At 41.8% G+C, this 18629-nt stretch overlaps 1 protein-coding gene across 3 annotated transcripts in view; it reads right to left on the reverse strand.

Annotated features, from left to right (window-relative positions):
• The window catches only part of LOC133950002 (protein phosphatase 3 catalytic subunit alpha), a 60394-nt gene that overhangs the window by 15280 nt on the left and 26485 nt on the right, over positions 1-18629 (reverse strand). For all 3 annotated transcript variants that reach the window (XM_062384147.1, XM_062384145.1, XM_062384146.1), the window contains exons 3-8: positions 12083-12207; positions 11401-11512; positions 10804-10949; positions 9814-9953; positions 6461-6538; positions 5430-5524 (exon numbers count right to left, since the gene is read on the reverse strand). In XM_062384147.1, the coding sequence (XP_062240131.1) occupies positions 5430-5524; positions 6461-6538; positions 9814-9953; positions 10804-10949; positions 11401-11512; positions 12083-12207 (696 nt within the window). The remainder of the gene's footprint in view (positions 1-5429; positions 5525-6460; positions 6539-9813; positions 9954-10803; positions 10950-11400; positions 11513-12082; positions 12208-18629) is intronic.

The raw sequence follows: 18629 nt of genomic DNA on the forward strand, positions 1-18629 counted from the left end.
TGTGATCTCAACCATGATTGAGGCCGAATGTAAACGTGGGTGCTAAGGAAAACATGAGAGCAGCCAAATACAAATATATCTGTGCTGTATATAGAATCCCTCGCCTCTTTCATAAGCAAGGCCTGCCTGGTGGCCCAGATCAGCGGAAAGCGAACACCATGGCTGGGTCACCGTGGGGGACTTTCCTGCTTCTGCCCCTGTCAGGGTCAGGAATAGCAAGTCATCAAACCTGGCATCCTGGGCAGCTCTAATGTCGGTCGTAACATAAAGCAGGTCAGAACACACCCTGCTAGGCCAGGGCTTGCCTCAGTGTGTGCGTTTGCGTAATCAATGAAACTCCGTAATGCATAGAGTGCAGTAACCGTGCAATCCAAGTGGTCCCTTAAGTATTGTTAAGCATTGCATTCCACTGCTGTCACCTCTTTCCCCAGGCACACACACACAGTAAAATCTCCTGCAGGGGAACATCCATAGACTGTATAATTAATGCGGCTTTATTATCAATATCAGCAATAACACAATTTTCATGTCCTGCAAAAAAATCATTGTGTCAGTCTGACACACTCAGATAGCACTAGGGGTGTTTATGAAATTGCGTCGGCGTGCATGAAAGCAATTGTACGCGTGGGCAGCCATTGCATAAACATCACATACTGCATAAACACCGTAGAGGCACTTGATTGAATGCAGCCACAGAATCCCAGAGGGAAAAAGGCAGAGCAGGGGAAAAGGTCAGCTCTCCTGCCATTGCTCCTTCAAATGGGATTCCCTTTAAAGGAACAGACGCCCGAGAACCTCCCCCGTACAATACAACAAATATATTTGTTGAACTCTCGGTGCGAGCAGGTCAAGGCACAGTTTATTTTTCCGCTAATTGCATTGCATCCAACATGCTTATATGGGGGGCAGGACCAGAACTATGCGTCCTTATAAGCAGAAGTCTCATTACTACTAATGCACAATCATATGCAAAGTTATTTCTCACACAGGGTGCAGCGGGGCACTGCCCTTGTGGCAACCAGCTGTGAGTTATGTTTAACTCCACTGTTACATTTAACACCACATGACAGCCACTAGATGTCTCTGCTGCTCCGACGATGGCCAGCAGGGTAGCTAAGGCCTGCTGCCTGCTGCCACGGTAACACAGATATTGCCAGGCGACGCCCGCTCATTCATTATTCATAAGGGAGTGCCTTGAGCCAGTTTCCCTGGTAACGAGGACTCTTACATCTGCTTCTGAGATCAATGGGAGATCCCCACTGTCCTGCCTCAGAGCTTAAAGCTGACTGCACATCTATGTGTAAGGCCTGTTGTATGGAGTTCCACTGGGCTCGTACTCCACTCCAGATGTTCAGACCTACCCATTCCATTAGATTCAGTACCCTGCTTCCATTAGATGTCAGACGTATGGATGGATGGGACTGACCAATGTCCACAGCTTACAGTGCACAAATGGCTCATAAATCCTCTGCAGTTAATGAGACCACAGGAAATTCCATTTCCATCAAGCCTGTCTATTTTGATAAGGGTGGGTGTAAAGTCCTGGTTCGGAACCTGGGAAACTGATGTGAAACTAGCTGGATCTTGAGTGTAAAAATGTCGACCTATTGCACTTCCATTTGCACTAGCACAATATCAATATGGTGATGAGGATAAGTTTTGTTAAATACATCACAGACACTGCGAAACGTAAACACTTTGCCCACATAATTTCACGCAACAGTGAACGTCTGGCTAAAATAACAAAACATTTACTGTAACTGCCACATGGTGTAAGACTGCAGTACTTTACATTTGCCCACTCATTGTCATAAAGTCCAACATCAGCTTATGTAAATGTGGATATCTTCACTAATGCAATGCATTATGGAGATCATTTTTTGTTTTACTTTCCAAATTTCATAAATAATCCTAAAATACCATATAGCTCTGAAAAACATTTTTTTTTTTCCGTAACAGCTCATCATCCCGAATCATTTTCTTGTTTGATGCAGCAAGAAAAATTCTATAAGATGCTCATTTTTACAGGAAACTGAATGGAAGCCCAGTAAAGGTGGTAACAGATGGGTGGGCATCTGTAGCCAGAGATACTCTTCTCATAGGGGGGGGAGGAGGAATGAAACGCCATCGCTGCCCCAGCTTCCATTCTGCCATTTATTCCAGTGGCAGAGCCAAGAGCCAATCATGCCTCTCCATTTCCCTTCTCTTCAAATCACCTGTCTCTGCGGCCCACCAATCAGCCCAAGACTGGCGGAAGGAAAGAGTAAAACAAAAAGTGACGGTACAGTTTGACCAGTGAGTGCACCACAGTGAAGCCCTGGCCGTTTCTCTTGGCAGCAGCACATTTCTTGTTTTTCTACTGAAACCCTATCAGTTTCTACTTCATCATGAAACAATAATTTGGTTATATAAGGCTTTAGCAGGTGGAGCAATGGAGCTAAACTATCGTATCCTTCACAGGTTTGGGGCTTGAAGTTGAAGATTGGCGTCGACAGCATTGGCAGCATTTCAGTCATTTCGCTTTTATTCCATCCAGCACCATAACCATTAGTTGTTGGCCTTGACCAGTCAATAATGATGCAGCAGAAAGAACTTCCATTAATACAAAACTGCAAGCAATCTCCAAAGTGTGCACCTGCCAAGAACACCCCTCGACTCTCCTCTCCATCCTCCCCTCTCTCCACTGCAGTCACTTCAGGACCCAAATGGTGCAAACTGCTAAATCATTGCTGCTGTGTTTTCATTTAAAGCTGCTTCCCCACCAGCTCGCTAGTGTCTGAGCCACTTTTCGCTAAGGGGGCGCATGGGGGGGGCCTCAGAGCGTCGAGGGACAGCTGGTTGGCGTCTGACGCTCGCTGACCAACAGAAGAGTTGAAAAGAAAAAATATGAGGGATGGATAGCATTTGGAAACACGCGTCGATTATCCTGACTCAGCTACAAGGTAAATTATCCTGTAGTGGAGGATATCCCCTGCTCCCCTCTTGTCTGACGTGATGTGGTGCTCTTCTCACCACCTTTTTTCGCTCCCCTATGTGGAGAAGTCTGATTGGTTAAACTGACGAACTACCAGCACCAGATTGATGGGACCTGCCGATGTCTCCTCCTTCCCCTTTGAGATTTATTTGCCCACTCGATTGGCCATCAATCAACGGACATGCTCAGTGGGCTCTTGCAGGAAGCTAAGAGCAGAGCAATTCATTACAGAGGCTTTGCTTCTAACAGTGTACCCCACACACATGACTGATTAGAGGAGCATCAACAGGACTGGTAGGACTCTGTTGGTTATCTGTGTCTGTTCCATGGAACTGTTTGAATGTGTGTGATGAATTTTTAAAAGCTTTGTCTTAAAATCTTTTGCAAGCCTAAAATAAATTGGCGTCCTTCACTGACAGGTCTTGTAAATACAAACAGAATTATATTTTTCTTTCTGATAACTTTCTGATTTGATATGATCAGTTTGCGATGGGAATGGATTAAATCGCCATTTGCTCTCGCGTCAAATGACTACTGGGGTTACGGGTTTTAACTGGCTCCCATCGGACGTGATGGAAACAAAACACCTGGGTGAACGTGCTAATTTGGCAAGACTGAGTTGAAAGAGCGCCTCAGTTGTTGGTTGTGTCTGTGACGTTGAACATGACGCACCAGAGCGAAACTCCTCTATCGACAATGGAATTGTAAGGAATTAATCACCTCTTTTTAATGCTCTTAACTGTGTTTTAAAACCTGCATATGGTATTAATAGGTATAAGGCATAGGAAGTTGCAGTTGAGATGAGGTTGCAGACTAAATAAGTTCAGTTACTTGGACTGCTTGATCGGTTGCCATACGATCGGTTGCCAAAACTAAAAGCAACGTGCACCTGACACTGCTTTGTTTGTTTATTTGTTTGCATTGTGTTCTGTTGACTGTGAGCTCTGGGAAGATTAGTTGGCATGGAACAAATGGAGCCCTAATAATAAACAGTGAGCCAAAATGGGAACACGTTGCCGTTTCTTGACTATCTTTATAGAGCAGGGAGAGGAGAGGGGAGGGGAGGACATGGAGGCACCTCATAGGAACGAGAGCAAACTAATGCAACCTAATCTCAGGTCAGGGAAAACAAACCTGTAAATGGGCCACAGCTAAAGAAAAAGGCCCTCACTCCCTTTTTTATAATGTCCTCACACCAGCAGCACTGCAGTATAAAGCTTGTAGTTATGCATTTCATCAGGAGAGGAGTTGCAAAACAGAATGCACCAGCACCATCACTCTTTCCTTCCCATTTCCATTTCCTCTGGTTTGCCCAACACCGCCCCCATCCAAACATGCCCCTACAGCCAAAGCAGATACTGTGTGTTCTCCGGGGGAAAGTGCTGACTCACAGCACATAGATGAGCCTTACTCTGTGTGGGCGCCACAGCGCAGCATAGGGCGCCACCAGGTGCCAAGCGAGCCGGCACCGGGCCACTTCATTTCACACCAGGTCCGTCCCTGAACTGACCTGACGAAAATCAGTGTCGAAGCACCGAGAAAGTACAATACTGTGATCCAATGTGTTATGAGTGTGGGGTTTAACACTTCTCTACTAGAATACTAATAAGCTGCATACACTGATCAGTGTGACAAATACAATGATACCGAAACCTGTTACATGCAGTGATGTGCCAAACATGAGGTGGTGCCTTATGAGTGAATATTCAAGACTCAAGACTGAAAACGGTCTTCATCATACACTGCAGTATACTGCAGTGTCAGCCTAAAGACTAACGCTTACTGTTGTCTTATGTCCATTGCCAAATTACTCATATGTCAGATTGTAGCTCAACCTTTGGGACAAAATACAGGATTTTTACTTTTTTTATCACAAATTATCATATCCTCAAAATATTCCCCCAGAACCACTTCTAAAGCAGATAATAAAAAATCTATTTTGACGTTCTTTGCCCCAGGCTTCATTTGTAGTGTCCCACTAAGATGCAAAACACCTAAACTCTTAAATGGATCCTACTATATGAAAATGACATGAAAGAAAGCCTTTTGGAATGACCCAATGCTGTAATTTCATTTGCACAGATCCTGAGTCAAACAGTAAAGCTTTCAAACGTGCACTGAACTCTGGACATTCAACTGAATTTTTCCATAGAGGCCGTAAGTGTGAAGGCTAATGTTCGAGTCAGCTGCTCCAGATATTTTCCAGAACCTTTTCTTGCCAGCCCCAGGCACCACCCCTCGCGTGAATGTTCCTGTTGTTGTGAACGTTTCTGACCCGCACACTCCTGCTTCGTTCTTCAGATGTGAAACACAAACATTTTCTGGAGTTCATGTGAGAAAACTGCAATATTCTTCAGCTCGGAAACATCGGTCTGTCAATGTGGTTAGAATATGGCATGGTGGAATTCATGTGACAGGCCACAGAGGTTGATAATGGTATATTCCTTTTCCTTACCTTTGTTGTTGTAGACATCTAGATAGTTGGGTGCTGAGAAAATGGTGATAAGAGACGGGAAGCCAGTGGTCTGACTCTTTCTGTACATACGATATCTGGTGAAATGCCCAAATCAGAAGAGAAGTAAGCATTAGTAAATATTAAAACATTTAATTCATGGCTTAGTCTTTGGTGTTCACCCCCTCGGGATACGATTAGTGTTTACAGCCTCTTGTTTTCACTGAATCTCGTCAGCTGATGCATCAGCAAGGGGGCTGGGGTAAAACTGGCATATCCCCAGGGGGGTAAATCCCTGTGTTGCAAGTAAAACATGCTCTGTAATAGCCGTCATACTAAACAAACTCGCCATTTAAACAGAACTACACTGCGTCTCTCTGGTCTTACTGTATGTGCTTTGCTTGGTGGTGGAGTAAGCTTTAGGTAAACAATGTCAAAAACTCAGGTGACAATTTTTTTTTTTCTGTAAATCTTGTAGATGTTAAAAAAGAGAAACATTTAATATATTTCATTTGTGGCCTACAGCGGCTTGGGGCAGCCACCTCTTCTGAGACATGGCGAGGTGTCCCATGTGACCACACAGTGGGAGTGCGATGGTAAACAACTGTGTGCTGGGCTTCCCACCGCCTTAACCTCGCTTAGAGGGAGATCAGCTTGACACATCCACCCACCTGCCTGTTTGCAAAACCAAACATTTCAAAAGAGGCTCTCCAGTGCCCAAAGGTGCTCCGTTACTATAACCATTGTTGCGCCCAAATTTCTCATGAAGTAAAAAAGAATCCCCAACATTTCTTGGCAAGACCTGCATGAGTCATACTTGTCATATCAAATTTGCCCAACTCACACCCCCCCTCCTGCTGGATTCATTTTCGTCTCTTGGATTAACATGACTTCTCTGAAAGTTCAGACTGCACCCAATCTGCTCTCCAGACAGGCGCGAGCACCCAGGAACCTTTTTTCGTTTAATACCCCGGTCTGCATCGCTCTGCTGTGTGACAGTGTGATGGGAGAAGATGAAATGCTGCGACACTCACCCAGCATCCTGCGCTTCATGGGCCCGGATGACAGATAATAAGTTATTGTGTTGTAGAAAGTCACAGACTGCAGGGTAGCTGTTGAATAAAGAGACACACACTTGGTTTACTATACATCAAAGAATCACAGAAAAGGAGAAATAAATAAATAAATCATGAGTGTTATTGATTGTGCTCGGGGATATAGTGAATATACAACACTGATTTAAATCTAAATGTGTTTCAGACCCAACAGTTTGTCATGAAGAGGTTTTTGCCTCTGGGGGTTTGCTGTAAATGGGCTTTTATATTATCTTAAAAAATTCCACTTACAATTTAAACAAGAACAAAGGTACGATGACTAATTAAGTACTAACCCATAACATTCTTAGCTTTAGATAAATGTTTTGTATTGTAAGAAAAGTGATCATTCTCAAATGGAGCGTTATATTTTAGAATGAACCTGAGAAAAAATGCTTAGTATGACACATGATTCATAGCAGACCGCTTCTTTGAGGAAAAGAGTGATTCCTTGTGTGTGTGCGTGTGTGTGTGTGTGTGTGTGAGTGTGTGTGTACACATGTTGATCTATTCAGTTTGTGAGCAGGGAAACTAAAAACCTTACAGCCAACAATCAGACCACAGTATAAGGTTTTCCAACCTACAACCTTTCGGACTCCAGCACCAGTTTCATTCAAAAATGAATTTTGTTAAAAACTAAATATAATTCACTGGCAAACTGAAAGAAGATGTTTTATTCTGAAATGAAAACAGTAGTAAACCATATTTCGTTGGAGACAAACATGGTTAAAACCCCAGCGGTCATCAGGATTTATGAATCATGAGATGCTTTGTAGTATAATGCTCACAATAGATGAGTGACACCTTTGACAATAACCGGGACAAACCTCCGGCGTCATTTTCAGTTTCGTTACAACCTCTTGTGATACAGACAGTAGATAAATAAAAATAGATAACTAAATCAATCTCATCTGTTTTTTTTACGTCCTTCTACTCAAGGTTAAAGACAAACAATCAAACTGCGTAAACCAGCCCTAAAATACTGAAAGTGGTTCAATGAAGAAGTAGGAGGAGGATTTTATACTATGTGCTCTATTCCTAGCAGAACGCTCATGCAAAAATCAGAGCACAACAATGAACAACACCCACAAAACCATACATTTTGTCTTTCAACCTTTAAAGAAAAATGTTTGTTTGTTTTTTAAAGACATAACACCTGCACTGAGACTGAAGCTGTATTGCATCTTTTATTGTGAAGTCCTTTGGGGCAGACCTCTAATGAAGGGTTACATCAATAAATTAACTTAGATTTGACAGGCTTGTTTCTGTTTGCACGCTAATCAGATACAAAGCGTGAAAGGTGCAGAGGTAAATCAGTTTAAATTGAGAATTGTGCGAAAATCCATCACGAGACACTGAAATCGAGTTAAGAGATAAGAAAGGCTCATTACAACGGTGCTCTAGTTAGACATGAGAACACATGCGTTTTCTGACAACCACAACAACCGTCTGCTGGGAGGGATGTGACGAGGGACTAAAACATTTTTACACGAGGGGATTATAAAACGCAACGATTCTTTTTTTTTTATCATTTTCAAAAGGGAGAATAATTTAGGAATGAATGTTGTATTTCTCACTTGATTTCCTGCAGCAGATGTAGAGGCGAGCCATATGGAGCCGTACGGGCGACAAGATACATTTTGGCCTAGTTGGGTTTATTTATTTATTTTTTGTCATTTGCATTTTTGAGTTTAGAGCATCTCCCATCTGTCCCAAAACAGGGCACAGATGTTAGTGAGCTCCTTGGACAACAAGGACGGCTGTGAGGGAAATGACTTCATCATGTGTGGACAAATAAATGTGTGTTACAATAAATGTAATGTAAGAAACTCGGATTAACAAATATTAAAACAAAATACAAGTCCCTCCGTACTTATTTTACCTACGTTGCTCAGTGAAGGCTGAAAAAAAATAATTAAATAAGGCACATTAGAACACGTGCAATTTCATGCCTGGGTTGTGTTTGTAAAAGTGTTACGAGCGTGCGTATGGTGCAAAGGGGGAAAACATTGTTTACTGAAAGGCAGAAGCCACAAAGAAGCTGATGTTTTTCAGGGGGAGCAGGGCTGGGGAAACGTCTCTCTCTCTCCCTCGCTCCTGCTGAAACTGTCTCGTAAATCCTGCGTGCCAGTGTGATGCCAATTAGTGACCATCTGACTGATGAAAACAAGACTCCAGAGGAATTTTGACCAAGTGGCCGAAGGTTAACAAGGATGCTGGTACGACACAAACATGTGGCAGTCAAATCAGTCGTTTGAGGTAAAAAAAAAAAGTAAAAAGGCCACATACCGGACATTTCTGTTTGTCAGTAGTGGGAAAACATTCTTTCAACACAGAACCAGTTGTGTAGTAATTCACATAAACTAAAAAAAAATGCAAAAAACGATCAGGGAAGATATTCCCCTTACGAATCCTCACCAGCTTCAGAGCTGGGAGTTCATTTCTGAGCAAAGACATTAAAATACCATTAGGTCAGTAGGAATGAAACACCTGCTGATAAAAAAAGAACAACAAAAAAAAGGGACGGCATACCGGGAGCCTCAGGACGTTAGACTACTGCTGCTGGCCAGCCCTGAGCACGCCACGGCCAAGAGAGCATCGCTCAGGCCAAAATTAGCGCAGGGAGCTCTGAGCGCAATCAGAGACAGGACTGTGCCTTGTGGTAATGTGCCAGTTCATTCCATTTTGTGACAGTGCGAACTGCCTGCTCCGTGCATTTCCTCTGTTTGTTCAGTTACTCAGCTCCATTGAAGCTAATGCGGGTTACATAAATACTGGCAACAGACTGACGAGGAGTCTTTGGGAAGACTCTAGTGCACGCCACGTTCTGAGAGCTGTCGGCCTCCTCCTCACAGTGCAGGTATCGCAAGAGACGGAGAGATGAGACATGGAAATTTGGCAGGAGGATTTTTTAATTTATCACCTCTTTGACAAGATGATGGTTAGCTGCTTTTCCCCCTATTTTGTTTTACGACATTTGTTGATGATGATCTGTCTATGTCTTTAAACATGTTCATCATATTGAAAATCACTTTAGTAATAAGGTTTCCACAGATAGTACGGCCAAAACTAATCAGTGGATGATTTATTTTTCCTGAAACTAGACAAGGCACCAGATGACAATACAAGATTATTGAAATATCGCTTCTTAGATGATGTTCTTCATTCTCTTTGCCAGATATAAAACTCTCATATGAACAGCAATTGTTATCTCTCTGATTCTTAATGCAATTTTGCAAAGTAAAACATAGAAACAGAACATACATGTAAATTGTAAGTGATGACACACTCACCTGTAGAAGTAGGAACACCCTCGCACTGTGTTGTGTGTGAAATGCTCTTGGGTCTTCTCGTTCCCAAAGTCTTCCAGGGGGTCGGACCACAGCAGATCGCACATTGGTCCGTACGCTGGGGGCTCTTTGAATCTGTCTAGCTGTGGAGGAAAATGGCAGCACTCTAGTTAGCCTGTGTGACTGGAAAAAGAATTACACATGATGTGCGCGTACGACTGCAGAGAAAATACTGTGTTGCTTCTTCTGCGAGAAGCCACGCTGGCTGCTGCTCCTCCTGCTGCTTAGATCCTAAATAACTCATGACTCCTAATAACGCACTCAATGAAGTGATGTTAAATTCTGTTCAGGGAAGAAATGAGTGTGATATTTAGGATATTCAGAGCAGATGACAAGTCACAGACAGCACTCATCTTCCATCACCTGACAGGACTTTTTTTTTTGGGGAAAAAAACAGGATGGCAGCCTTTCTTTGGGAGCGAGGAAAATAAAATGACTTTGCTTTCCGCCAAGGATGCCTCGTTCTCGAACAAAAGCTTCTGGATTACTCGATGGGTACCATGATGGACACTTCAATAGTGAAAATTCTATTATGCATGGCCTCTGATTGCTGCCACAAAATCCATTTTGAGTTATTGAATTAGTTTGAAAGCAGAATCCGAGTCTTCAACATTTTTTAATCAGCGTGAGGATCCGACCGGTGCTCGCAATTGGCCAAGTCCTGAGTAGCATTTTAGACAGATCTGGGAGAATCACTTCACACACACTGCAGGCAAGGTTTTCATTTTCAAAGCACCTCACGCTAAAGTGAATATATTTTTTTCTTTCCTCCACCTCATTAACTTTGAGTAAATGCAGAAAATACATGAAGCGGAGAGAAGGCTCCAAATTTTAACAAATGATCTGTATTTCTAAAGCCATTAACGGCCACCTGCTGTTACACACAAACACACACACACACATAAAGAGAAAATGGTCTTGAATCGAACATACTTTCCTGATGTCGTCAAGATTTGTGATTTCTGGAGACAGTCCTCCGTGTACACATAGGAACTGCTGGTTCATAAGTGCAGCCAGGGGAAGGCAGTCGAAGGCGTCCATACATGCGTCATACACCCTCTCTGAATACTTAATTCTACCTGTCATGGGGGGAAACAGGGCAGGGGGAGGAGAGCATGCCAAGTCAAACAACGCGGCTCTCATACATTGGGTGCAGTGTGCGAGTCTGAGACGGAAAAAAGGCTTTGCAAAGTGCCAAAAAAACTCCCAAACATATTTTTAAAACAGCACAATTTCACAGGGCTTTTGTGTCTTTTTCCGCTTTCCCCTGTCTGAGTCCAACAGAAATAGTTCCGACATGTGTAAATATCAAGGAGGGAAAAAAATCTGACTGAATGTGTACCAGGCCAGAGGGCACTTTTAAGTGAGTGTTTGAGGTCAGTGGCTGAGCTGGATGCATAATAAACAGCTTTTTAAAAAGAATAACTCAATTCTCCCTCCACTCTGCACAGACTCTCACAGACTTCGGCTCAATGTAGATCAAAAGGTGAAAGAGAAAACAGAAGAAGAAGTTCAAAAAGCTTTACTTACATTCCTGCTTAAATGTGAAATACTCTGTTAAATGTCTACATTCATGATTCCCACGCAGCAAAAACAGTGTTTTTGGGTACAGGATCTTTAAGGCCCACAAGTACAGCACACACTGGAAAAGAGAAGAAGAAATATAAAAGCAGAGGAAGAGTTTATCGTCTTTATATAACACAAGACGGATGAAACAGCAAGTCAGGCTTTGTCAATTACAAAGTCTGGCATACTACAAGTAATTCTGCTTATAATAAAACATTCATGTGGCACATTTTGTGGCATATTTCAAGCTCCTCGCTGGAAGGGATGACAAACTTCAGGGGAAACATCGTAGGACAGTTAAAGCACACACTATTAAAATATGTTTTATTAATAAAAGTATACCGTTTCAGGCGATGACAGGAAATATATACAGTATGAACTCCAAAATGCAGTCGCAGATTAAATACATGCGTTGTGCTTCATAAATCTCTCATAACCCTAAGCTACGCTGTGACATTTGCTATCCGGGCTACATTTGAAGTTATTAGAAAAGACTATTACCACTCCACTATCTGCAGCTTCATTTGATCTACGCTCAAAGAAAACTATTAATAAACGCGGCTTCAGTCGGGCACATGGCGCTTGTCACACTTGATTAGGTCCTCGTGGGGACAAAAAAAACAAAAAGAAAACACACAAGACTCACTTCAATACTGAAATATCCTCTGTCAACATAGTCCCCCAGGAAAAGGTAGCGCGTGGAGGCTGGTGATCCTCCTACTTCAAACAGCTTCATCAGGTCAAAGAACTGCCCATGGATGTCTCCACACACTGGAATGAGGCAGAGAGAGAGGAGCAGAAGTACATCAGCTATTTTTAAGACTCAGAATCAACACATGAAAGCCTCAGAACACACGGTGACAAGCTTTTCGTATCTATCATGTTATTTTCCATCATATGCAAGGAGTCTGGTATTCCAGTTAACCTGAAATAATGGACCAGAGAGGATGATGCTGTATCCCGTACCCTGGGATAACCTTTGTTAGTGGCCATTTGTAATTATGGAGACAACAGTTTATCTGGCAGTTCACTATATAATCCTCAATTAGCTTTAATTAGTTTATTTCATTAAATAAAGTGACATTTATTTGTACAAACCGCACATTTGTGCCTGAAAAAAGGCATTGTAATGGCGCACTGCTGCTTGTCAGCTCCACAGCCCACGCTTACTCCAGGAAATTATGCAAAGAATGGACAAGGGGAGAGCATTCACACAAAACTAGGGTTTAACCTAAATCCATTCCAATCAAGCAATGTGGATATAATGAAAAATGAGAAGTACTACAGGTTTCTACTTGAATGTATGTATGTGTATAACAAATACCAGTTATATTAATCAATATGTATGCCTTTTATTTTGAAAAATATGTATGCAACGTATTTTTCAAGTTTATCTTTTTTTTATTTTAAGCTAAAATTAAATGTTCTTTGATACAAACAAGATCTATCGTACTTGTCAAAGTGCTATTGTTATTCTCCTACTAGCACAAACAAGAAGTCTTCATTGCACAATCATTTTCTTTATACAGTTTGTGTTGAATGTGGCAATAAATCAAAAAATTGGCTTTACTTCTCCTTTTCATGTCTCTCTTCTTCGCCACATCCCTTTTCAGCCTGTTTATAACCTTGAGGCATTTTAACTGGCTAGTAAGACTTAATTTGAACACACCTATCCTTGCCAAACACACTAAAAGTTGATTGGCTGGAAAAGCTCTAAGTAGTATCCATTTCTAAACATGTCCCGTTAAGTTAATGCCATTATAAATCTGGCCTGTCACAGCAATTATAAACAGATTATTTAGAAAAACACTTCCACCTCATCCTAAATGGACTGACAATTCATTCTCAGGAATCTCACCACGTTCGGCACAGTTAAATCCACTGCAGCGCACGACTTAGTCAATCTGTCATATCAGTTCTATACAGCAATGAACAGCACAGCAGGCAGCTGTTAAATTGTGTTGGGGGGAGTTTTTTGGGGGCAAACACATCTGTGTCAGGAATCAGCAGCCGCGATTCAATCCACCTCGATTGGTTTCCTATCACCTTACGTGACCCGTACTTTATAACACCCCGGGGAGCCAAGATGAGCAGAGGCCACAGGAGATTTGCTGCTTAGCCATCATTGAGTGACAGGGTGCAGGTGAGGTCATCTGATTTAAAAGCCCTATGGTCAATTTGTTCTGCTCGATGGGTCGGTTACACCTGAACTTATTATTTATGAAAGATAAATCGCCTTGATAAGCATTTTGCTAAAGTTCATCCAAAAAGGCAAAGAACAAAAAAACCAAACGTGTAATATTTAGAATACAATAGTATTTCATCAAATTCTTCTATGTTTTGATTGCATATTCATTAGTTTAGGTGGCAGCAGATAAGGACACAATTTCAAATAAAAAAAATAACCAGGTTTTCTCCAGCTTAATTACTCAAAACTGTCAGCAGAGTTGTAAAGAGAGTCACTATTTCACCCAATCAAATGAATTGCTGTATTTTATCAGGTGCAAAAAATGTAACAACATATCAGCCATCAGCCGCCATGCTCTCTAAATATCTGCATCGACATTGAAAAAACGAAAACGATTGACTTCTAGTTTTCAGTCCAGAGGCGTACATACACAGAGATATAGAGAGAGAGAGAGAGAGAGAGATAGAGAGAGAGAGAGAGAGAGAGAGAGAGTGTTCCTGCAGGTGGAAAACTTTGGAAACAGGAGTATAATTTGGTAAGAAACCCGAGGATCTAATTTCCCTGCATTCAGCCATACTGTAGCGTCATTTCCCTGAAAGAGGTGACCACAACTGACACCGAATATATTCAACTTTGTACTGGACGGGTTGAAACCTAGCTTGAAAACAACTTTTAATTGCTTTATTCATTTTCTGCACTGCAGCTGTTGTAGCTTTTTCATTTTTTGACTTTAATCAGGCCATTTCACATTCTGCTGAATAAGCCTTGGGAAATGGCCTGTGGGATCATGGGAGTTGTCGTCTCCACCACTATTGTCATTTTTAGTGATTTTAATAAAGAATTGTTACATATTATGTCACTAAATTCAAATGGTTTTAACTGTGACCTCTGATGCAGTGATTCACTATTACCAAGGGCTTCAGTTTCAACAAAGAGCAGGACATGTAAGAGTCCAAATTTGATCTCGACAGCCATCGCGATCAAAACAGAGGTTAACAGCAACAGACATGTAATTCAATGAGAGCGAGATATCGGCTCTTTCAGTCAGTTAGTCACCTTCTTCACCTAAGAGCTGTGACAAACAACACAAAGATAATAATCAGCAATATTCCCGGTGAACATTAATGCAGTGACACTAACGTTAAACATGGCCTCCATATCTGTTGTCTCATCTTTCTTCAAGCAATCAACAAATTAATTGATTAACAACCTAGTGAATGGATTGCAATCTTATTTGAAAAGGACAGACTTTCTTCTTTTCTTTTTCTCGCAGTGGCATTTGTGGCTTTATGAACTGTATCTAGCAGCATGAATTACAATAGGAGATGGTGAAAAAGTCATTCAGAGAGATAGCCAATTAGCAGGAGCTGGAGGACAGCGTCAGAGAGCAATTATCTCCAGTTACGAGCCGTGTGAGACAGCTCCGGGAACCAGCTCTCCTTGACTGTATCGTAAACCTCCGCTTTACCATTTGTCTTTTATTAAACCCACACTGTGTAACTGTTAAAATCCACAGTAGGGAACGACATCAAGGAGCCTCGATATTTGTGTCCGATTTCTAAAGATGTCCTTACTCCCTCCTGCAATCACGCCAAGTCTGAAAACATGAAACGATGGTCTATTTTAGACTGGTTGTACACTTCCTGGAAAACTTATTAAATGGAACAAAAATGGCTCAAAGAGTGTTTGAATATATAAAACTTAATTTCTAATGTTCTTATTTAGCCACCGTTCATTAACTGTCTGTGCTCACCCTGACCATGTAAACATCATGTTCTTCAATGAGACTTAAGTCTGTTCATCTGTGCATCCCTTCTTTGTATGTTTCTGTTACACACTTGTGTTTTAAAGTGATGGAGAGAAGGGTTGATCTTCATCCAATGTGTTTTCACCAAGAAGGCCGGCTACTCTAGTGACCTGTCCAGGGTTTATCCCGCCTCTCGCTGGATGTCAGCAGGTATTGGCTCTAGCCCGCCGCAACCCTCAATGGACAAGCAGTATAGGTAACAGATGAATGATAGAAAAAGCTTCCAGTTTCCTTTTTTTAAATTTTATACGGCCATTTAATGAGTATACAGTTATTGATATACCTTGGTTTACTTGGGTGGGGAATAAAAAATAATTCACAACTTAAAGGGTAAGATTGTAAATTGTTTCTGAAACACTTCATTTTATTTGTTGAAATCCTCTTCATGTCCTGATAAGCCAATCGACAAATAATAAAGTTACCTGAAAAGAAAAAAGGCGGTGTCTGTGGCCTTCGCAGGATTATATAAGCACGACTTTAAAGAAATATCTTTCCAGCATCCTTTTTGCAGGCTAGCCACCATTAAGACTTCATGGTATGGGTTGATTACACATCAACAATAAATAATTTCAAAAAGGGACAACACAACTATTTAATCCTAATGGTTCATGCTGAGGCTGGTTATTGCTTTGGAAAGATTCCAATGGCAGCGTGTTTCACTGAGGGAGGAAAATAACAAACAAAAATCAAACAAATCTAAGCTGCTGCTGACCTGATAAAGGCCTTCGACGAACATCACCATTGGCAACAATGAAATGCATCAATTGTGTAGAAACACACAAATGGATGCAACCGTCTCCCCTGTAAAGCAATAGTTTCTAAATCAGTCACATTAAACTTTACCCTTTAGTACGACACTGGCTGAAGGGACGACCACCAAGAGAAAGATTATTGTGAAAAAGTAGCTTATACAGTTTCTCATTGAACTGAAAGGGCTACATATACAACACAACAGTGAGCTTTATTTAAAACTCACAATCTTCAAGGGGGAATTAACGATATTTTCATGTTGTCAGAAGTCTGCGCGGCAGGAGGGAGTAAGAGGCTGCAATTTCACCTGAAGCACGCATCAAACACACTGTGTGTGGGAGGACTGCACCGCCAGCTGACCTTTTGGAAAGCTGTCACTTGCCGGTGAAGAAAACCACTGGGTGGCACGGCGATGGCGAAAGTTCAATCACTGGCCGAAAAGACCCGATGTTATGATCAATGTGAATTGAAGTCAGCACATCTGTGCGAGCGTGATCAACGTCGGTTCGACAGTAAACAAAGAGAGATGCTGCAGTGGCTCCCTCCTCCAGCTTTGAGATCTGCTTTATCAAAGCTAACACACAATCTGCTGCTGTACACCTACAGACATGCCTTGCCTCCCTCCCTCTTGTCACACAACACACAGAAAACGAGATGAGAAACAGAGCCCACATAAGAAGAGCAGGTGGGAGTACATTATCTGGAGTGAGAAACAATTCGTTCTGGCCATCTCCTGCTTGTGCGCTAAAGTGATCTCCCTGAGTAGCAGCATATCAGCGTGCAGCAGCTATTGAGTGGGCGGCGGGCATTACACAACCTGGCTTCAGAACCTACACAGGCCAACCCAAAGGCCGGGCTCATTGAGCGAGAGAAATCCACGGCGAGGCCAGATCCTGTTTTGATTGAGTCTGGCTGATAACAATACCCCAGGTTTTATGATGGCACTCTCTGTGAGCTAACATCCTGTGGAGGTGGACCTCACAGTCTGTTATGAACATCAATTTGTAAATGTAACTGATTGAGAGTTGGACTGTACACTTTAAAAATTTGATTTTTTTTTAGGCTGATTCTTTTTAACCAATTTATATTTCAGAGTAAAAAAATAAACATAAATTGGCCAGTCGTTAAAAAGAAAAAATGTTGCACAGCTTGTCTTCATCATTACAGTAAAAGCCAAAACACATTTGGTGAGGAAACATGGTCAACAACAAACACGTGCAAGGTTTCTGAATTTTAGTGAACTAGTAATGAAGCTCAGACTAGTCTGTACATCACTGTCCTCAAAGTTAGAGAATGACATCTTTATACAAGATAACTACGTTATTTAATAAAGGATTCTAGTCAGTGCTCACCTATGTAATGCTGACAGGGCTCCTAAGAGACCTAAAAACATCTTCGATATATCATTAATCATTTGCTATATGGCTGTACAATATGATGATGGCTTACATTTTGGCCTTCAAACGTGTCATGTCATATTATGTTATGTTTCATTGTGTCACAATTAACAGATTTTAGTGTTCATATATTTCAGCAAACGTTTAGAAAATAGGGTAGAGGAGAAGCAATCTTATCAGCCAAGACAACACAACGACATTTGAAATATCAGGATACAAGACATATATCTGTCATAAGCCGCCATCAGTCTGACCTAGTTTTATCCATTCATGTGGACATCTCCAGACTGTTTCATCAGAACCAATTGGGGAATCTTAATGGCCTTGAAATGATGCAGAGCAAATTCACTTCACATTATCTTCATTAAAGTGCCATCATCATCATCATCATCAAGGTCCTGGTTCAACCTTTTTTTTTTTTAAATGCACGACATGAATTTCACACCCAGGATCTTTACGTCTCATGGTCATAGAAATACTTAATATTACAAAAAGTCACAGCCTGGTCATGAACTATATATGATTGTACTTTGCAGTTACTTCAACATGTCATTTTAAATTTCATGTTTGGTTAAAATGAAACCTTTCTAGTGTGTTAAATGCAACGTGGACGAGCCCCTCGCGCTGCAAACAAGTGCTGGAACGGTGCAAGCCCTCGCTGTTGCCTGGTGATGTGGAGCTTGATTGGTGGGTGACTTGTGCGAAGGCCATGGGAGCAGCTTGTACTCGGTGGCCTAAGCCAGCTCTGCTCGTAACAACCCCCCCCCCCCTTCCTCCTCGAAAACCCCACCTGCCATCTGGCTCAACCAGGAAGTGATCGTGAGCAGCGGAGAGAAATAGAGATAGCTGACATGTCATAGTGCTTTGCGTCTATGATAAATATTTACATACTAATTTGCTGACCATGTGTCGTGATGGAATTGGAGGTGAGGCGGAGAGGGAGAGAAACAGTTCCCCGAGCATGACACAGAAAGACAAAAACATGGCAGACAGATGGAAGAGCAGCACTGAGAGAGACAAAGAAATGTTTATAGAGAAGAGTGTGTGAGCT

This window comes from Platichthys flesus, chromosome 24 (assembly GCF_949316205.1).
Source record: "Platichthys flesus chromosome 24, fPlaFle2.1, whole genome shotgun sequence".
NCBI lineage: Eukaryota > Metazoa > Chordata > Actinopteri > Pleuronectiformes > Pleuronectidae > Platichthys > Platichthys flesus.